Raw genomic sequence first — 23048 nt, forward strand, 5'->3', positions numbered from 1 at the left:
GCAGTTAAAAACAGATTACCATGGGAATTTGGATAGATTCTAAGCTATATAAAATTCACAGTACCCCTAAAAAGAACACAAGACCATTATATTTTATAGTATTGAAATGTACTTACGGGGCATGCCAAATGAAGCTCCAACCTTTTTACAATTTTATTTTTTGCAAAATAATCTGAAACTGAAAAAGAAAAAAAAAATGAACCAAACATTTCAAACTTAAGTTGATAATTAGAAATGAAAATATTTTTTTCTCCCTACTTACAAGAAAGAAAAGTGAAAACAAAGAAGTGACGAAAAGTTCATATTGCCTATTTTTTATTCTAAACTACCTTTTTAGAATCTCAGCATAATTGAATAGTTGGAATGGCTTTAATAATTTTACGTACTTTTATATACCTTAAAAACAATTTCTGTTTCATTTTCAAGCTTTAAGAAGTACTGATTATACAACAAGCTTTGACATTTGAATTATGTAGAATTAAACAATGAGAAAACAAAATTATTATTAATAATAATTGTGTATAAAGCTGACAGATATTAAATATGCTAATAATTCTAAGAACTTCTTTTTCTCATGGTATAGACATTATAGCGAAATGATAACTGATGAAAAAGACTGAAGAATTTTGAAAAGAACCTTCCTCTCCCCCATAAAAAGGAGAGATACGGTACATCTGAGTAAATGTTGCCGAGAAAATACAGTAGGCTTATCGTTACTTAAAATGTTATCAACTAACACAGCATACGTGTGTCCACTCAGATGTTTTAAACAATCCAAGCCATCCTTGTTTAAGACGCTAGTCAGTGGTAGTCGTACTGACGCAAGCGCTCTCCTCTATCATAAATACAAAGACATATTTATGATACTTATTTCCATGCGGGTTTTGAATTGATTTTTGGTTGCTGCGTGCACAGAAAATATTTAGTTTTGTTAAAATTTCTGTGACTGCTAAATTGAGTTACGGAACCCAATATAGGGTCGCGACCCACAATCTAAAAAGCCCTGCTTTATAGAAATATACCCAAGTAACTCCTAAATCACTTAATAATAGATGTGCCACACAGTTCTGTGATTGCTGTTATTGCAGTCAGAAATATACACCTTGCATTTTAAAAAAATTATATCTCCCGTTCTACAAGACCGATTATCGAAATTTAACTACCATTTTCCATGTCTCAAAAGCGCGACTTTTTCTCAGTTTGCGCCAAGAATTATTCACTTGCCGAACTTCTTACTTTACAGCAACATATTTTTCTTTCCTTTTTTTCATTGTACACAAGAGGAAAAAGGTCATCGTTCATACTTTCAAATAATTTTAATTATATAAACAAAGTACGCAAACAAACGCAAACCACATTTGGCGTTATTATCGCTCAAAAAAAGATGCCAAATTTCAAAACCCACCAATATATAAATTCACGTATATCTTAGGAAATTTTGAATAAAAACTGTTAATTTTTTGCAGGTATGCTTAGAAATATATCTACTTTAAGATGATGGTAAAACTTTACAGGTCATAATTCAAAATATTTTTCGAAAAATTTATAAAAATTATTTAAAAATACAAATGTTAAAAATAAATCATAAAAACTGGGGAAATTTTATTCGGAATGAACCTAAATTTCGAAATCTGGAAGGAAGAATCAAATAAGTTTAATAAAAAAGAGCTATTAATAAATATATACCAAATTCAATTAACATGAAGGAGGTAAAATTTTGAGAGTTAATTTTATAAAAATTACTCGCGTGATTTTTGAAAAATTTGGCACTTTGGCATAACTTGAATCGTAGACTCGAAATAGAAAAAAATTGTCTGAAAAAAATCCGAAAAAGTCTGATTTTGTGTCAAAATACCTATGTCAGAAGAATGTTATACATAAATCTAATATATATCTTAAGTCGCGCTTTCGAGACATGGAAAATACAAGTTAAATTTCGACAATCGGTTCAGTAGAACGGGAGATACAGAATCATCCCCCTCCTTTTTTGTGTGTAAGGTGTACATATAACCCATACCCAACAGAGAAGTCGCATTTTAGCCCTGGTAAATTTCAACTACCCTTCACCTATACTCAACTCCCACGTGTAACCTTTCTGCTTTTACTACCATTTCTTTGATTTGCAATTTTTAATCGTCTACTAAGTATCACCTTGTATTTGGCATTGCACATAAATAGCTAGCCATATTTATCTCCATGCTACAAAATTTTCTCTGTACACGCAAAAATATTTTCTTCTTTAAATTTTGCATATACCTCATTGTCTCAACATTGCTTGGCCCCATGAAGGTACGAGCCAAGCAGATATGTAAATGGTTAGGAATACAGTGTGATTGCGCAATGGGTAATGAATCCAATGTCATTCGCCCAGGCGCATAAAAAGCAGAAGCAGTTTGCCTGCGCTTAATTTGTTGCTGAGATACGCTTATTCACTAGAGATGCAGTTACACCGCCTTCGAAGACGATCAGCTGTGAGAGTTCGAGAGCGCAAAAATCATCAGGATGAGGGAAGTCGAGTGGTCAGCTCAGTGAGTAACTCGCTGTCTAGACCATTCTGACGTTACTGTCAGGAGATAATGGGACCAGTGGGCGAGAGAGAGGTCGCATACACGGCGACCAGGCTCAGAACGACCTCAGAAGACCAACAGATAAGAGGACCAATACAATATCCGACACGCATACGCAGCGCTAACTGCATCATTGTCCGCCATCCAAATACAGGCAGCACTTTCAATACGAGCACCTATATTTGTCCGTACATCGCGAGGTGTCTGGCTGAAGGATTTTTGATATTGCTGGACCCAATGCGTGTGCTACCAACAACATCCATACATCGTCGCCTCTCCTTAAAGTGGTGTTGCATTTGATGAGACTGAATTGTAACCGAATGACAACAGGTCATCTTTAGCTACGAATCGAGATTCAGTACGAAAAGCGATAACTACCGTTTACATGTGCGAAGGGCGCATGGAGAACGCTTCAGTTCTAGTTTTGCTTTGCAGTGGCATACTAATCCAGCCGCTAGTGGCTGATAAAAGTTGCTACCGCATACCAGTCTCGGTCATCTCTAATACTAATCCGCGGCACCATGACTGCCCAACGGTACTCTCGTGACATCCTTCAGCCATATGTGTTATCAACCAGGATAAGTCTTCTAGGAGACATTTTTCAACAGGAAATGCCCGATCTCTAGATTTGTCACCGATTGATGTCTCGTATCACTTGGAACGGCATGTTGGATAGCTTGGCCGAACTAGAGCTGCGCTTGCAGTAACTTTGGAATGAGAAGACGCAGAACACAAGAACACATATCATATGGGAGCTATACGCCACAATGCCAGCATGCATCGCATCGATATTCACGCCAAAGGTGGCTCAGGTATTAGAACCTCCATTCATTAGTAGTTCTTCTTGTAATAAAATGATCATTTTGTTATGATTTTGTAATCTCTTTATCAACGTCGCACTTTGTTCAATTCTGATAAACCTTTTCTGGTGCACAAATTTTTATGGCAATAAAAAGTATTTACATATAATTGGCTAAGCTGTGCCTCACTATGTACTTTATAAATTACTGTTGTTAAATGTATAACTTTACTTTTCCCCAAAAGAAAATTAATAAATTTATAAAATCTATAGCTGATGTAAGTGCTGTTTCTCACAAAAATAATAAAAATAGCGAGTTAATGTATTTAGTTCTTAGTATTTTGTATGTACACAGTAACTGTTAAACAAATAAAAATACGTGCGTCATTATTAGTTTTTAAGCTTTATTTCGATTCTGTAGTTTACTCTACACCTTAAATTTTGGATTATGCGTATGGTTTAATCTTTTTTCCGTTTACATTCCACCTAGTGTACAAATCTTGTTACTCTACTAAATTAAAAATAACTTCTTTTGACTCTCATACTCTTTTTGTATCTGTGAGATTTGTTCTTCATCATAATGTCTTGCGCAGAAACCTAATTATTGAAAACTAGAGTTACCGACATAAGTTTTCCTCTTTCTGTTATTGATAAAAGCTTCAGAAAAACAATCCTCAGAAGATTCTTAAAAAGAGCATTCTTCCGTTAAAATAACCGTAAATAATTTCGTCGACTTCCTAATTTTTGTCTTCTATTACGCTTCGATTTTTTATAAGTTCAATTTAGAATTTTTTATCCTGTTAACAGAATTCATTGCCCAATTCCTGAAGAGTTTATATCAAAATTTAATTCATTGCAAATTTATAACATCTTTTGTTACTATAGCGCAATATAATACATTTACAGAATTAAGAAAGCATTCATATTTCACTTGAATTAGAAAAAAATCATGTAAAAAAGAAAATTAATGTTATGCGAGGAAACAAGGAATTAATAAATCGACCAAAGTTCATCATTACTTTTCCTTTAAATACTTATTTTCCATTATTTATTCATTTATTTTTAATGTATCTCTGCTAAAATTACTGAAAGAGCTTTATTTAGTAAGTGGAATAGCATCTTGAAGTCGCTCATATCTGACAAAATCTATCAGTTTTATTTAACGATATTTATTCCAATACAGCTTTTCGCAAAATTTTAAATTTATATCACCCATTTTTTAATCTTTTAATTTCTGCTTGTTAAACAGTATATCGGTAAATTTTGCACAAATAAAGTTTCAAAACTAGCTTGAATTGCTTGTCCACATAGCATTCAAAGTACCAAAAACCTTTAAATGGTACGAAAGTAGGAATAACTTTTAAGATTTTCAAGAAACATGCATATATTTATCAAAAACTGCAACGAGAACTATTCAGGTACTACATAAAAATTATAAACTCTCAAACAGTTCTTCTTGTGATCTCAGTTACAAGTAATTGTTCAAGTAAAAATTAAAATATGAATTACCAGTTAGCACAGATAATAACAATAGTAAGAAAAAATTAATATCAATAGAATAATTAGGGCATTTAAAGCAATTACTCAGAAATATTTGATATAAAAGTTCTCTAAATATAAAATGAATATGCATTGTATATATACAGCCATATTAAAGCTCATATATTAAAAAATCATGAATTAAAGCATTTAGAGGAAATGACATAAAATTTTGTATGAATAATAATTCAAATCAAATTATATTTAAATAAATAATTAAGGCACAATTTTTAATTAATTACTATAATTAAAAATGATTAACGCTAAAAAAATAATGCCTTATAAATTTAATAAAAGTTATCGAACTATTTTTACCTAACTTTCGTGTAAGATTACTGGACTTTGGAGGACATTGGTCCATTAGCTGATTCACTAATGTTCTTTTCACAAGAGACACACTAAAGATGTACGACTACACCAAAAAGAAAAACAATTTTATTTGGGAATTAAAGTTTTTTTTATGTAATAAAGTAATATAAAAAATTACATATATTTATAATCAAACAGAATGATTGCATCAAAACGAAGTAATTGCTAAGGACTTTATACTATACAGATTTCATTTGTTTACAAATTTCTCTGTACTTCATGAAAGTTATTTCCACACATATGGATGTTTAAAAAAATTGGAAACACAGCATTTTCCCAAATAAAATTTTAGATTCTATTCATTTACAACTTAAAAAATACATTTTACTATTTTTCAATGATTTACTTTTGATATCCCAAAAGAATCTCGGAAATAAATTTCCAAAAAGGATTCAAGCACAGGAAACATGTATGTTTTTCATATTTACTTGATCACTAATTATGTTAAGTGAAAGCAATGTTAATATTTTACATATTAAAAATCATTCTCTTCCTCGTTTGCTTGCTGACTTTGACTCTTTTGATTTCAAACATGCAAGTATTTCTATATTTGCATTTGCACTCCATAAAATCGTACAAACAAGTAAAAAGAAATCCCAGATTTACATGTTTTGTTAGTAAAAAAATAAATATAAATAAAGAATATTTACACTGAGAGACATCGGTAATGGAGATGATAGTGTAAGTATATTTTGAGTTCTGCAATCTTTACAACAATATCTTGTTAAATAAATAATATGAGGGCTAGGTTCAGGAACCTGAAAAGAGAAAAAGGTAAATATACAATTTAAGAAGCTGCAAATGTTTTTCTGAATTCTTAACTTATATTTACGCAGCCTCTAGCTTCACAAAGAAATACTTTCATATTAAAATAACTAATAATAAAATGACTAATTTAGTTAAAATAACTAATAATAAAACAGTAAAAAAATTGTGCAGAACCTTAAATGACGATTTCTGGCTCCGTAAAGACAGCTAAGTGAGCTTTCGAGCCATACTAATCCTTCAATAAAGTAATACAGTGTCAGCAGAAAGTTTAAAACCAGCTTTTTTATTAAATCTCCAGCTTAATAAATTATCCAGCTCATGTAATAACAGAAGAATGTGGGGAATTAAAACAGAATACAAAAATTAAAGTGAAACTTGTAGAGACATTAGGTATTTTGGAAGCAGGAAAGATGAAAAATTAACAACGCCTTCGCCGGGAATCGAACCGCGGACCTTTGGAATACCGGCCCAGTGTGCAGAACCACTACACCACGAAGGCATGCTAGGAAAGCGGGAGAAATACCTTATATACTCCCCCTTTTAAAGGGCGACTGGGGTTTTTAGGGGTCCCAATCGCCAAATCCTGGGGGAGGAAAAACATCACCTTTTAGTTCGGGCGCCACTGTAAAGACATTAGGCATTTTGGAAGCAGGGAAGATGAAAAATTAACAACGCTTTTGCTGGAAATCGAATCGCGAACCTCTGGAATACCGGCCCAGGGTGCAGAAGTACAACACGAAGGCATGGTAGGAAAGCGGGAGAAATACCTTATAAACTTAAGTTTATAAAACACTATATTATTACAATGTGAAGTCCGCCTGTCTGTGTTAATATTTATCAACACAAACACATATTAGAAGAATGCTAATTGTAAATCTAACATACATTATAAGTAGCACTTTCGAGACATGAAAAGTGCAAGCTAAATTTTGTCCTTCGGTTTATTAAAACGACACTTCCTTTTCTTTGTGTACATTAACCACAAGGGGAGCATCTTTCAAAGTCATTCATAAAATGTTGTCATACATAGCACTTATTTTATTTAGCACAATATATAACTTACTTCAACAACATAAATATTTTACATAATGAGAATGCAAAATGACCATATAAACTCATGAGAATAGATATAAGTAGACATTATATTAACAGAATTTAGCTAGAAATAGCCTAATTTTTACCTCAATCGCAGAATTATTCATTACAGCATGTAAAACAAAAGCAGGCCATTCTTCGTCATTCTGAATGCAGCAAACTTTCAGCATAACCTCATAAAAATTGTTCTCTTCATTTTCTCTGTAATTTAAAGTTCATTTTATAAAAATTCCTTCATTCTGCGTAATTTTAATATCAAATTTTTTTTCACTATAATTCTTCAATAGAATTCTGAAAATCTGCACTCCTTGGGACCAAGGGTTGTGCGCATCAAAGAATTTTATGAGATTTATGAAAATTTTATGAGAATTTGTTTTTTTTTTTTACATTTCTATACTTCTAATTTTTTCATTAAAGCTGAATTTTTTGTACACGGCTAAGTATCAAAGCATATCCAAACTTTAAAAATTACTCACTCAAGCTTTACAGAATAAATAATTGTTATATTTTTTAAGTATAATTAATTATGTGCGCAAAAAATAAACCAATGCAATAAGAAAATGTAGTGGAAAGGAAGTAAATGATACTTTGAGAAAAATTAAAAAGCATCAAATTATTACATATAAAAAATAACATATCCACCGCCGAAATTGCTTTCAAAAGCGAATTTTATGCTCTTAGTTAAAAGTATGACATAAATAAAGAAACATATAATGCATGATCTAGAAAACGTTGATAAGACATGTTATTTTTAATTCATTCCTTAAGCTAATTTCATCATTACATTTCGCGCGGATTAGATTTAACTACACTACTAGCAATTAACAAAAAGTGCAAGAAATGTTTTCCATTTTTGACAACAGAAAATTATCTACAATTGGTATTTTTAATAACCTAACTATATTCGACGTGATATACTAAATACGCTGACTCCTTGCAAATTGTAAACAAAGTAGAGATATCCGTATTTGTTATAGAAAGACTGCGATGCGCGCTCAAAATGCTAAATAGCTTCAATAAAAAAATTAATATTCTTAAATTAAACTGTGTTTTTGTTAAGTTTATTTGAATAAACATTTTACCGTTAAATTTATCATGCTGAATTTTGGGAAAATGCAAATTTTGGTTAAATCTAAAAATTAGCGCCGTATACAGCCATTCGTGGAATACGGAATTGTGGTTTATTGGAATTTTACTGTACAGAACTTTTAGACTAGTGAGAATTACAGTCGAAAATCTTCACTCAGAATCGGTTTTCAACTGTAATTCTCACTAGTCTAATCTTCACTCAGAATCGGTACCTTAAAAAAGTGACAAGGACAGCAGCTCAGCACCAGTGGCAATGGGAATAGGACTCTACCGAACAAAGCAGGAAGACCTATGAATATTATCATAAAGTTTCGCTCGACCGTCTCGAGTCATCCCCACATATAACGAGATTTGTGACGGGGCACGGGCCTTTTCCATCCTATTACTATGAGAGAGGAATTGCAAATACCGAAAGTTGTGTCTGTGGAACCATTAGTAAACCAGACCATTACTTGACCCAATGCCCTCTAACCGCACAGTGGCATGCGCAGCTTCCGGAACAGGAAATTTCTCATAAGCGTTATCTGATAAAACAGCCAGCATTTCGCATCAAAATATGCAAGATAATGCAGAAACTGGAGGAATTGGGAACAGATTTGTGCAGTGTGGAATAGCTCCCTGTCAATCTCTCTTCTATCTTTTTTTAGTATATATTATGAAACATGTATGTATTACGGCCCACTGTATATATTATGAAACATGTATGTACTATGGCCAATGAAAATTATTATGAACTATGTATGCATTATGTAAAAGGCTCAATATATTATGAACTATGTAAGCAAGTATGAGCTATGTAAGCAACTATGAACTATGTAAGCATGTATATGTATGAACTATGTGAGCAAATATTATGAAAGATCTATGTATTATGAACTACTTGTATATGAGCATGTACTCTGAACTATGTAACTATGTAAGCATACATTATGAACGATGTAACTATAAGCATATGTTATGAACTATGTAAGCATGTATACAGGACCAATGCATGCTCTTATAGGCCCCATGAGGTGTTGCCCCGGATAGTTGCGGAACCTGGACTACACCCGAATAGTCTTAGTAAGCCGCACGGGTGTTCAGATTCTGCTCTCAACTCAACTCAAGTCAGAATCGGTGATACCTGAGTCTTAGAAACAAATGGCATTTGGTTATTAAAAGGAAAGTAGCCAGAGTTATTTACAGTAAAGCAATTTACAAGCTAAAACACAAAATATACAAATCTTTAAATCTAACAAACCTTTGGTTTTATCCTCCTTTACGGTTTATGGCAAGCCCATCATAACTTATCAAGTTAGAGATTAAATTTGAAAGTTAACGCCTGCTTTTTTAATTGAATATTTAATAAATTTGGAGGGAATTCGATAGTCTATAAGTACTTGTGTTAGTACAATTAGGTCATCTTTTAAGTAGTCTATTTGTGTACAGATATTTTTTCTGCTATTAATGTGATTAATTATTATTTTGCTAATAACTCTTCTAGACAAATTTGTATGCCAGTTAATTAGTTTAACAGTTGTAAATTTTAAATCTCTTATTTTATCAAAAAGTTTAATTTCATTATTTGTAAATCATGAAAATCTATTTCTCGTTGACTTGTAATTGTTTTAAGTACCAAGCAAGAAGGATGAATTTGGAATTTTTCAATAGATCCAAAATCATTGATAGTTATTGTATCATCTATGTGCTTGTATGTATTAGCAAAAAGCTTAAAATTAGTATTATCCAGCAGCTGCTGAAATTGATAGTCCTTTGCAAATAAGTATAGATTACAAATCTGTGATGAGAAATTTGCCCCCATAGGGATGCCTTTGATTTGTTTAAAAAAAGTGTCATTAAATTTAATATAGTGGTGAAAAAAGGCGCAATGTAGAAAATCTTTCCATTTGTCTTTTATGAAAATTGTTAAGCATTTCGGAAAATAAATTTAATTTGGGAACAGCACACAGGTCAGAAAATCTTTTGTAATCGGGTGCAGCAGAAATTTTAAAGTTTGCGGTGAACGGCTTCGTTTGCTTGATTATGGAAACTTTTTCTCAGTTGCTTTTGGCACGTAATACACCCATTAAGTTTCAATTAGTTGGCTGTAAAATTGTTTTCAAAGAATATTGAAGCTATTGTTTGCTTTATTTATTTTTGTGATCGTAAATTCCTTCTTAATTTCCTATATTTCGTTTTTAATTGCATTCCAGGTTAAATTACCTGTAAATTTTAACTTAGTTATTCAGTATTTAATTTTGCTATAAATTTCTTTGCACTCGTAAGTATGCATTACCGGGAAAACTTAGTTTATATGCTGTCTTAATTACAAATTCGTTCATTCGTAATATTTTCAGTATTACTGAGGCAATAGTTTTTGCTGATTCTGTAGATAAGTCTGAATTTAGTTCCAAATTTAATTAGTTCTCTTAATTGTAGGCCATTAACTATATCCAAATTACCTGTGATTATGTGATTATAGTGATCGTTGAGAAAAGAAAGAAATGCTGCCACTTTGCAGTAAAGTGTCAAACTGCTGTATATTGGTGCTCATGGTGCTGTATATCTAGTTCATGATTAAAGTATTTTTTTATATTTAAAAGAAAGTATCATACATGTGTAAACTGAATGAAAGACATGTTGATTAATTTTAAATATTATTGAAATTTACTTTGTCAAACTAAGGATGTAGTAAGTTGATGTTGCAATAATACTAGCTGGAATTCTTTCTTTGACTTAAAAGTTTATAGTTGCAAAAATCCAGTATTACATCTTTAATGATATTAATTCCTGCATAATTAGTTTTAGTTTATTACTTAAGTTTAAATTGGCTGTATGAAATGAATTATCAGCTTCTTTTATCTGTTTAGCCCACCAGCGGCCGAGCGGTAAAGACGCTGAACACTAGTAGTTACTAGTAGTTCGAATCCCGCGAACGGGCTGACTGCATGGGCGTTTTCGTGGTTTTACCCATGTGTAACGTGTATACTAGCCAGTTTCCCTTAGAAAGTCCTCTACGAAGGCATCCCTCCCTTCAGGCAGATAGCCCTCGTGTGCTTTGCCATAATTGAATAATCCAATCCAATCCTTTTATCTGTTTAGCATAGGTATTTAGCCCATAGCGGTAAAATGTTTTAAGCTTATGCTTGAAGAGTGATTCTTGAAGCAATCTATCTTTAGTATAAGTATGTATACCTAAAATCGGAAAATTAATATTATTGAAGTTGTGTAATTGAAAATGCTGTAACTCTGCTATGCTCACACTATTGTTTCTAGAAAATGCTTTCGCAAAACAAGAGGAAGTCAGAAAACGCTTAAAGGAGATGCAGGACAATGACGCTATTGAACCTTCATTTTAAGTATATTGAGCCTCCACTGACTTCATTATTGAGCCTATGGGCATCATCTATCGTTCATAGTTCGGAAGAAGGAAGATCAAACGTGATTTTACGTCGACTGCAGACGTCTAAATGACATTAAAAGAAAGACAGTTAACTCTTTCCTTAAAATCGACAACACTTTAGATATGCTAGCAGAAAATAAATGATTTCTCTCTTGAAGAGCAATTATCAGCAAGTGCGGATTTGAAAAGTGGTTATTAATAAGTGGAAATCGAGCCTCAAAGCTCTGAAAGATTGTTATTAAAGAGATAGTCACGAACTCATAGCTCGCAATAATACGCAAATTTCATTAAAAAATTTTAAAACGCAGCATATTTAACAATGATAATAACATTCGCAATAGTACGCAGATTTCACTAAAAAATTAAAACGCATCTTTAATAATAATAACCCCTAAAAAAGGAATAAAATTTCGCTTACTCTGAGAGTAGAGCCACTTGATCTTCTGTGAAGCAGAATTCAAAAGTTTTACTTCCATTCCTCAGATCTTAGAACAAAATTTTAATATATATTAAATATTTATCCATCCAATCAAAGAAACGTTTTGCAAAATGATCTCTAAAATTATTTCGAGCATATGTTTTATATACACTGACGAACCAAAACATTATGATCATCTCCACATTTTTCAATGAACTCATCTGAATGACATGGGGGGTACATGATTAAGTGGGAATGGTATTTAACTGCTGCTGGAGAAGGTAAGTAATCACGCTAGCATTTACTTTTGCGAAGGATGGGATAAGCTGCTGATCTAAGAAAATTTGACAGAGGGCAGATTGTAATGATCCGAAGACTTGGAACGAGTATCTCCGAAACTGCATGATTGATAGTTGTTCACGATCTGCCCTTGTTAGTATTTATGCAGCGTGGATAAATGACAGTGAAACCAGGAGTAGACGCCAAGATCCAAGTGCCACCAAAGAAAAAAGACGTCAGAGGCTGTTTCACTTAGTACAGCAAAATCGGAGCCAGACAATGACTTAGCTGACAGCCCAATTTGGTGAAAGTGTTTCGGAACACACAGTTCAGCTGACACTGTTGCATATGGCACTGTGCAGCAGACGTCTCACTCGTGTGCACCAAGTGTCATTGGCCCGCTGATCAAGCGTCATTGTCAACTATGCTCACAGTGGGTCCGGGAACATGAGACTGGATCTTGGGTAAGTGGAAAACAGTTGCCTGGGCGGATAAATCACGATTTCTCATTTATCATGTCGATGGTCGTGTCAGGGTACGCCATCTTCCAGGTGAACAGTTGCTCTCTCCCGTACAACAAGTCATACGCAGGCTGGTGATGGCGATATTTTGTTTTAGAGGACTTATGGGATCCTTAGTTGTAGTAGGTTGCCATCGCTGTTTAGAGTGTAGGACTGCTAAAAACTTGTGGCATCCATGCCAAGCAAGTTGCAGCTTTTTTGCAGGCCAAAGATCGCGCAACGCGTCAGTGAGTAAGTGGCCATAATGTTTTGGCTCTTCAGTGTAAAATCTACTAATATTTCTGAAAACTGTATAAACAAACAAAGTAATTCATCGATGTTTTCAATTTTTACCTACATTCTGATATAATCGATTAATATCATTTTACATAGTTTAGGAAAAAAACGTAGAACATTAACTGTAATTTTTGGGAAAACACATCATGAGAAAAATTTGCAGCTTGTATCATGTTGAATGCACCACATGAAAATAACAGAAGCTTAATGCAACTAAAATGTATTCTATCGTTTCATACGAAAATTTCCAAACTTCGTAATTTTTTATTCTAAATTAAACAGTTTAATTCAGTTTTGTATTTTAAAATGTAGACGACAACATACTTGTAAATAGCAGCACAAGAACATTTGTGTCGACAGCGCGAATAGCGGCAACGTTATACTAATGAAAAATAAAAAGTCTAAAACTTTATATATATGTGTGTGTGTGTTTAGGAGACTTAGTCAAAATATATAACATATAGTAAGATGTAAAATGATAAAGAAAAGAAGGAGAAAAAATAGGAATATTCTAAGTTATGATAAAAAAGAAAACAATTTTATTTTCAAAATTAACATATCAGTATGACAAACAGCTAATGTCTCTTCGGAATATGAAAAGTATGGTTGCTTAGTAAAATATTCAGTTATGGAAATACGTCATAACGTCAAATCAGCATAACGTCCATGTGTGGGCTTTGGAGGAACCTCATCGTACGCGACCACGTGCAGCTCAAGAGCGTTTCTCGGTCAATGTTTGGGCAGGCATTCTTAGAGACTACCTCACTGGACCGTACTTTCTGCCCAGTCCTTTGGAGAGTAGGGCATACCTGATCTTCTTGCAACAAATCCTGCCCGAACTTCTTAAAGCAGCACATGTTCCTCCGTCGTTGCGCCACTCCCTGTGGTACCTGTATAACGAGGCTCCTCCACATCACACGATTGACGTCCGCCGACACCTCGATGTAACCTTTTTGACAGCGGCGGATAGGTCGTGGTGGCCCGGTTCATTGGCCTGCCATATTACCGGACCTATCATGCATGGGCCGTTTTTCTTCTGAGGTCACATGAAGAGTTTGGTGTAAGAGACGCCCGTTCCTTCAGTTGAAGACCTCGTCGTTCCAATATCGGTAGCTGCCGGGAGGATACGTTACATGTCAGGAATCTTCCAGAACGTAAGGAAGTCCATGCAGCGACGCTCTCACACCTGCCAGACGACTTGGTCGTAATTTTGAGCACCTGTTATAGTACGACTTTTCAATAAAATGTTTTCTGTCCCATTAATGTGTTGCTGTGTTTGTTCTTTTTCTCTGCTTTTTTACAGCATAGCACTTGCGATCTGCTCTCCTATGTGATTCCGAGTCGTTTCTGTACCCCTACACACTCTGCAAATTTGTCGGTCTGGTAGCGAATCGCCCTGTATAACATTGTCCTACTATAAGTATTTTGACATAAAATCGGACATTTTAATAAATGACATACCGATTTTTCTCCATACTTCGATCCTACGCCTTAACTTATGCCATAGTGCCAAGTTTGATAAAAATCGCTCGAGTAGTTTTTAAAAAATCACGTCTCAAAATTTTAGCTCCTTCATGTTAATTGAATTTGATATATATTTATTAATATCTCTTTTAACGTTGAGGACTACATTCCTCAATGATGGTTTCAGGTACAAAAAAAATTAAGATGCAAAACATGGCTTAGTAGAACGCTTATATCTCAGCAACTCCAAAAGCTATCATTTTTGTTTATGATTATTTGACAGTTAAAGAAGACCACACACACTCAAAAGATAGCTTTCCGATTTTATATTATGCGGTGGTTTTATATTATGAGAGGACTTTCGGCAAGCCATACATTTAGTGTTCTTATGCCGCAAAATTTATAAACATCCATGTCTTCCCTGGGATTCAAACTCGGGCTCCCCTAACCCCTATACCGTCTGGAAGCAATGAGATTAATTACCTGTTATATAAAGTGAAAATGAATTTGTAAAACTATCTAGCGATTCAAACTTAAAACTTGAGTTTTCACAAAAATCCTTGATGAATTTTAGAATGGAACTAGATTTTTCACTATTTCTGAAATGGCATTAAATGTTCTCTCATTCAGCACCCCATATTTTTATGAAACTACTTTTCAGCTTTAATTAAAACCAAATGCCGTTCAATGTTGAAACATGTTGAAGATGCTTATGTCCAGCGAAATCATATATCGAACCAACATTTAATTTGTTATGCGGCAGAAAACAAGCAGATCAGTCTCATTAGAATTTTCTTTAATTTTTTTTTCCTTAAAATAAATCCTAAAATTACTTTATATATATATATTATTTACCAAAAAAGACAATTATTTACTAGAGAATATTTATTTTTATATTTAATATTTGAGGTTAGGTCGCAATTGAAAAACATTTAAGAAGCGCTGAGTTAAAGAATATGTTATATGAAAACCCGTAATATGCATTTAAAATATTTTTCTTCTCTTAGAAGCCATTTAACTGAAGCTTTGTTACATAATAGGGTTATGCTCATTAACTATTAATCCTGAGATTAAATTTAAGACTACTTTTTCAACTCTTATTAATGAAGAAGTTTATTTTTTCCGTAACTCGCTTCAGACTAAACGTTCCTTTTTCTTACCTAAGTGTTTAAATATTTTAGGCATTCTGAATAATAAACGATAAAAGTATTAATAATAAAAATGATAAAAATCAATGATAAAAATAAGATAAGTTAAATATAAAAGTTACTTTTAAACTAGAAATAATGAAATAAGCTCAAAAGAAAATAACCATCTTACGAGATCTTTGAATAAAATTTTATTGGTAAAGTAAAATTTAATAATATTCTGGGAATCATGAAGATTAAAATTTCAGAAATTTGTATATTCAACGCTTTCTGATTGAGTATATTTACTTTTAAATATCTAATAAAAATACAAATTTAAATAACTTTTGACTCGTATAACTAATCCAGTATTATTCATATATAAGAGATGAATAAATCAGATAAATATAGTTTCAGTAACATTTCTGCTTTTTTCCACAGTCTTATTTTATCTAACATATCAATTTTAAAGACATTCTCAACAGAAATAGCGACAGGCGATAAATAAACCCCTTTTTATCCAATATGTAATTTTTGTGCAATTAACAGTAAAATAAAGGAAAGTTAAAAATGAAATACTGGCTGAAATTTTAACATGGCATTTTTTTTTTAAAAGAGAGTTCTATGCATCTAAACCGAAATATAAGTGATGAGAAATAAATAGATCACTGAAAATGAATATTTTAGATTATCTTGTAGGATTCCTCACTGTGTAATTCTAAGTTATAGTTGAATGTGAAGAATCTTAAGAATTAATAAGCGAATAATCGCTTGAGTTCGTGAGACAGTAAATAAACTTGAAAAGGGTTAAAAGGCCCTATATTATTCAAATAAGATTTAACAGAACTCCGTCTTGGAGTTGTACAATAAAGCCGACACTCGAACTTGAACTTAAGAGACTAAGAATTAAACTAAACTAATCTTAGTTAAAGGAAATATAGCCGAAGCTATCAAGATTCTAACGGAGTTGGCCCCTTAACGCTAATTGACTGCGAAGCTATCAAGGGCCTAAGTACGGCCGAGCGTAATAATAGATTAAGACAGAGTAGTCCACTAAAAAGCCGAACGCGTGCCAGCCAGAATATCTGGTATCTCTCCGACTAATACAGTAGAACTTTATTCGAGGTTAAAAACCACTCTTCTTCAATTAACATTCAGACGTGATTCTAAAACTACGTTCTGGCCGGAAGTGGTAAGTTAAGAAGCGATAGGAAAGAAAGTTTAACTCAACTATTAATAAAATTAATATAATCCTCACAATCTAAAATAAGTCTATTATTGTGACTTATCTCATTTTTCTGACAGTAACATCAGAACAAGTCCATGAAATTCATCGGAGCAAGGAGTGCAAGACTGGACCTGTCGTTGGCAAGAGCACCATACCGGTCACAGTACGACTTTGCTCAGTTCCACCCCCAATTTTGAAGAAGAACGCCCCGGGGGACGAGTCTGAGGATCAACTATCTTGCCTTATCGCGAATCTCTCCAGAGGACTTTCGGCTCGCCGAATATATAGAGTGCCCACATGCTGCACAGCCATGCCTTCATCGGGATTCGAACGTGGACCCTTCGGTACAGCAGTCAGTGTCTCACTAACCACTATTACGGTTGGACGGCAAAAGAACACTTCTGATTCTGGCATAACGGAACATAGACTACACAGGGGTTGTCCGCAGGGATCTTGCTTGGAGACTATCTTATGGTTCATAGTGACAAATTCAATTCTTAAACAACTTTATAAAGAATCGGACTGCTCTTTCATAGCATATGCGGATGACTTCTTACTCATCTTCAAGGAGAAATCAAAACTTCAAAACATAGCTCAACATTATCTTGATATTTTCGGTAACTGGTCACGGCAACACAAAATTAATATCTCTCCTTCCGAAACGCAGGGTATGATAATCGGAGCAAAGGGACCATTGAAACGTACGCCATCACTTAAAATACAAGGCTTCTCAATTAAAATTGTTGAAAACTTGAAATACTTAGGCTTAATTATAAACAATAGACTTTCCTGGCTCCCTCCCCTTCGCAACCTCAAAAAACGAAAGTGGATTCTCTTACCAACAATATGAAACGCACAGAAGCGGCTAAATGGGGCATTTCATCTTCTCTTTTGAAAATACGGTACCAAACATTCACTGAGAAAATAATCCTCTACGGAGCAGGTATTTCGGCCAATTCTCTAACTAAGCAAAGAAACATCTACTTCAACTATCCGACGGCCTCACCATCTTCTAATTTGTCGAGGATACCGCAACTGCCTCACCTTCTAATTTGTCGAGGATACCGCAACGGCCTCACCTTCTTCTAATTTGTCGAGGATACCGTACAATCTCTACAGCAGATAACAGGTCCTTTCGGGATTACTTCCGTTGGACCTTGTAGTACTGAGAGAATCAACTCTGTGCGGTGACTTGCGTTTAAGGTAGAATCGGACCCTGTGGAATCAAGAGAATTTTGTAGCAAACTTTGAATCAAAAATCTCATCACCTGCTTTTCACCCCTCTGCCATGGATCTTCGGAACTTAACTTACCAAATAGCCAGTCTAGTTACTGATCATTTTTCAATATTCACAGATGAGTCCAGTATGGATACAGGGACGGGCAGTGGAATATTCATTTTAAAGGACAACAATACTCAACGCCGATGGCGAAGAAGACTGAATAAAAATAATTCTGTGTTTCAGCAGAATTACTCGCAATTTTAAAAGCAATTAATCTTACACATTGACTTCCGAGTCCTGTGTTTATCTATAGTGATTCTCTCTCTGCCCTTAAAGCATATTTCAGGATTTCGAATCAGAAGCCCAATGGTGCATTACATACAGAAAATGTTACTTAATTTTGACTCCAGAACTCGACCAATACTTTGCTGGGTGCCTGCACATACACGCATTTTTGGAAATGAACTTGCTGATGATACGGCTAAAGAGGCGGCAATGGGCACGAATCTGCCTGAATTCTCTCTTCCTCTACTGTGTCTACAGGGCTCATATCTCAAGATATTAACTAGTATGCAACTTTCTCAACAGTGGCAGCTCAGGTGGATTACTGCTAACTGAGATAGAAGAATGCATAAATTTGTCTCAAAGGTCTCAACCAACTTCCCTTCCAGTTCCTCGGCACTCACAACATTTTTAACAGGGCAGGAATGAACCAACAATTTAGTAAGACAATCAATAGCATTAAAAAATTTGACCGACATCATACAGTGGTGTTCCGAAAATGCTTTATTTCTTAGAATTCCACAACTTTAAGCATTAAGATTTACTCAGATCAATTTCTTATAGAATCTTAAAGTCACCAGATCTACTCAATGTTTCCACCTTGACTTCTATTTATCCCATGGAATGCAAATCCTTTGAGAAACTCTTTGAATTCTGGGGGATAGATACGCCAAAGCGTAATCACATGCACAGTGTATCTATTTGCTTTCAAACCTTTGAATATCATTACAATCATATGTGAACTGATACGGCTCAAAACCTTATACCTCGCAAGGTTGCTTTGTAAATGTTGGCAAAATTGTCCTCCCTATAAGCACATCCCCCTCTCCAACTTTTATTTATTTATTCATAGCGTTAGTTTTATGTTATATTTCGCATATGCCTTTCTGATGTTGCCACACATTGATGAAAATAACATTATTATTTGTGGCACAATACAAAGTTCTTTCGCAAATTACTGCAAGAAACTATGTTCCTACAGAAACTCTTACATATTCATATAATAGCGAATTGCATATGTCACAGTGTTCTACTTACACAACTTATCTATGTTAACTGTATAATCCATGTTATTGTGTATGTTATAACAACAATTCTTAAGGTTGCAAGCTATTATGCTGATAAGTATTATTTCTCATTCTTGGTGTGCTAATAGTAGAAATCTACTTTTATTTACTGAAAATATTACTGTGTATTATCTATGCAACTTGCCTATGTAACTGCGAATTATATGCGTCACCGTTTTATCTATGTAATTACATACTTCCACATTTACGTCTGAAATACTCTGTATTATATTGCTCGTATATAAACTGTACGGTTGTTTTGTTTTGTGTGACTGACGGTGTTAATCATTTTCATAATACCTATGTAACTATGCATCACCTCCCCCCTTTTTTTGGTAACTCATGCAACTGCGCAACATTGTAATAGCGTATAAAGATTTCTATAACAGCATTTCTTATATGTAACAGTACAAATTATGTAACTGTGAGAATTCGTAATCTAAGTATCAAATATATGGTATATCATTGATTTGTAATTGAATTCATAATGTTGTAACATATATAATGCCGAAAGTTAAAGTTGTAATTGTATTTGGCTTGACCTCTGTACAAGTAATATCTAATCACAAGATTTTGTAACCTTAATTTTGCACTAGATCAAGCTCATTATTACTTTGTTTCTCCTTTACAACTGTTTATTTTCCTATTGTATTAAGCTTAAAATATCTGAATTTTTTTTTAGTTGCTTCAAGCAAAGATGACAATGTAGTTATTCTTCGATTGTGACTCTAATTGTGTAACTTGATTATGTTAAATTAATGCCTGTCTGATCTGGCTTGGCCAACTGAGGCTGTAGCGGAGCTGGTAGTAGACTTCTACTCATCAAGCACTATTCCGCTTGATAATCTTTTAGATAATTTTAGGTCGGAAGCCTGCTCAATGGTGCTAAATGCTATATACAGTGTGATCAAAAAATCAGTATAAATTTGAAAACTTAATAAATCACGGAATAATGTAGATAGAGAGGTAAAAATTGACACACATACTGAGAATAACATGGGGTTTTATTTGAAAAGCAATTATCTGATCAGAAAAGCAATAATTAGCATAACAAATTAAGATAAAGCAAAGATGATGTTCCTTACAGGAAATGCTCAATATGTTCACCATCATTCCTCAACAATAGCTGTAGTCGAGGAATAATGTTATGAACAGCACTGTAAAGCATGTCCTGAGTTATGGTGAGGCATTGGCATCGGATGTTGTCTTTCAGCATCCCTAGAGATGTCGGTCGATCACGATACACTTGCGACTTCAGGTAACGCCAAAGCCAATAATCGCACGGACTGAGGTCTGGGGACCTAGGAGGCCAAGCATGACGAAAGTGGCTGCTGAGCACACTATCATCACCAAACGACGCGCGCAAGAGATCTTTCACGCGTCTAGCAATATGGGGTGGAGCGCCATCCTACATAAAAATCGTACGTTCCAGCAGGTGTTTATCAGCCAGGCTGGGGACGATGCGATTCTTTAACATATCGGCGTACCTCTCAAACGTCACCATAGCAGTTACAAAACCAGAATCACGCATTTCCTCGAAGAAAAAAAGGCCCGATAACAGTATTATTATTATTATTTTTTTTTTGTTGTTGTTGTTGTTCTAATAAAACCCCATGTCATTCTAAGCATGTGTGTCAATTTTTACCTCTCTATCTACATTATTCCGTGATTTATTAAGTTTTCAAATTTATACTGACTTTTTGATCACCCGGTATATTAACCAGTCAGTCATCTTATTATATTTGCTTTTACTGTCACTTCCATTTCCGTCACCTCTCACAAGAACGCAGTTAATGAATTTAAGAACAAGAGTTCTTGAAAACATCTAAGAGTCTAAATATGCTTAAAAAGGCTTTAGGCTTGCTAGCCGAAGCTAATGTCTTGAGGACATAAGCCAAACTCTAAAGGTGCGCTTTGTTTAGTAAATCTCATATTTTAGTATTTTACATTTTACTTTAAGCTTTGATCTCCGCAAGCTGCAAAGTTAAGCTTCTGCTCTTTCACAAATTGTGTACTGTTAGGCTGACGAACTAATGAAAACATCTACTATAAATCTTCCTTTGTCATCGAGTTACTTTAAGACGAATTCTATCAGATACGTCGTTTGACTGTCTTCATGGAGCCAGAGATGAAGTACGAAACATTTATTACAGAGGAATAAGCTTATTAACCCCTTGGGTACATTTGATGTCTGAAGACACGTCATTCACTTTTTTTTCCCTTGACGTGTCTAAGACGTCAAACCAAAAATTAAACTCTTGGGTACATTTGACGTCTGAGAGACGACATTCAGTTGTTTTCACTAGGAGCGGATGACATGTCTAAATCGTTATTCGAGGTTAGGCACAATTCTGTTCATTTCATTGTAGCTTGTATCAGTCATAATACTAGAAGAGACAATTACAGTATTTCGGTGAACATTATTTGCGATACACAGCCCCATTATGTCAAAAACAAGGAATATATTTTATGATAGTGATAGCGAAAGTGACTTCGAGAAATCTAAAGAAGAACTGTTTAGTGATCCTGAAATTGACAATTACAATGAAATACAAAGCGAAGGTGACGAAGACGATATTGAACTAGAAAATGATGACAATTGTAATATAAAATCAAGGTTTCGAAGACGCACAAGACGTCTATCGAGCAGCGATAGTGAATCTTCACGTGAATCAGTATCAGAGGAATGGATTTAGGAAGAAGAAGAAAATGTAGCCGATATAAAAAGTTTTTCTGAAATATCTGGAATTAATCCTTTGAGCCTGCATAGACTAAGTAGTAATCCTACGTCTTTAGATGTTTTGAAAGAAGTCTTGAATGAAGATTTTTGGGACACTATAGTAATGAAAGCTTATATTGCATTATGCATCTTGATGTCGCACATGAAGAAGCCAAAAATGCATATGTATTGGTCAAAAAGATATGCAATAAGTACTCCAATTTTTGCCAGCACTATGGCACGCGATAGGCTTTTGATATTTCAAGCTTTCTACATTTTACGGATAATGAAGAGGAAAATAAAGATGACAGAATAAGAAAGATTAGAAATATAGTGGATTACCTAAATACTAAATTTTGTTACATTTATACTCCTAAAGTGAAGTAGCTATTGATGAACCGCAACCAAAAATTATATCCGTTCCACAAGCAAATATTTTCTCAAATAAATCCGTACCCAAGGGGTTAATAAACTAACAGTTAACTGTAATACAAATAAAATTAATAAAATGTATAATAATTGCTGTTATATACACAGTTTAAAACAAATTTCAAATAGAGAGAACCTATTCATATGATTTTCAAAGATGAAAAATATAATATTATAGAAAACGAAGAATAAAATCAAAAAATTATGAAAATAAATAAAATTTTGGTTTTAGGCATAACTGGAGTCGTAGAATCAAAATACAAGTATGAAAAAAAATGGCATGCCATTTCTAAAAAAATTCAATTTTGTGTCAATATACGTACATTAGAACAATGTCATATAAAAAATCTATATATCCTAAGTCGCGCTTTCGAAACATGAAGAATGAAAGCTGAATTTCGTCAATCG

General features: G+C 33.9%; 1 protein-coding gene and 1 long non-coding RNA gene across 3 annotated transcripts in view; one reads left to right on the forward strand and one right to left on the reverse strand.

Moving 5' to 3' along the window:
- LOC118196451 (uncharacterized) overlaps positions 1–23048 on the forward strand; it is an 83529-nt gene that overhangs the window by 30404 nt on the left and 30077 nt on the right. The window lies entirely within an intron of this gene.
- Positions 1–23048, reverse strand: part of LOC118196449 (E3 SUMO-protein ligase PIAS4-like) — a 66679-nt gene that overhangs the window by 26244 nt on the left and 17387 nt on the right. For both annotated transcript variants that reach the window (XR_015041568.1, XM_035367906.2), the window contains exons 4-8: positions 12027–12093; positions 7224–7338; positions 5925–6032; positions 5221–5317; positions 117–178 (exon numbers count right to left, since the gene is read on the reverse strand). Coding sequence is in view for 1 of the 2 variants with exons in the window: in XM_035367906.2 (XP_035223797.1) it covers positions 117–178; positions 5221–5317; positions 5925–6032; positions 7224–7338; positions 12027–12093 (449 nt within the window). In the remaining variant the exon portion in view is untranslated. The remainder of the gene's footprint in view (positions 1–116; positions 179–5220; positions 5318–5924; positions 6033–7223; positions 7339–12026; positions 12094–23048) is intronic.

Source organism: Stegodyphus dumicola, chromosome 6 (assembly GCF_044657685.1).
Source record: "Stegodyphus dumicola isolate Sdum_Otavi_A_Nest chromosome 6, ASM4465768v1".
Classification (NCBI taxonomy): domain Eukaryota; kingdom Metazoa; phylum Arthropoda; class Arachnida; order Araneae; family Eresidae; genus Stegodyphus; species Stegodyphus dumicola.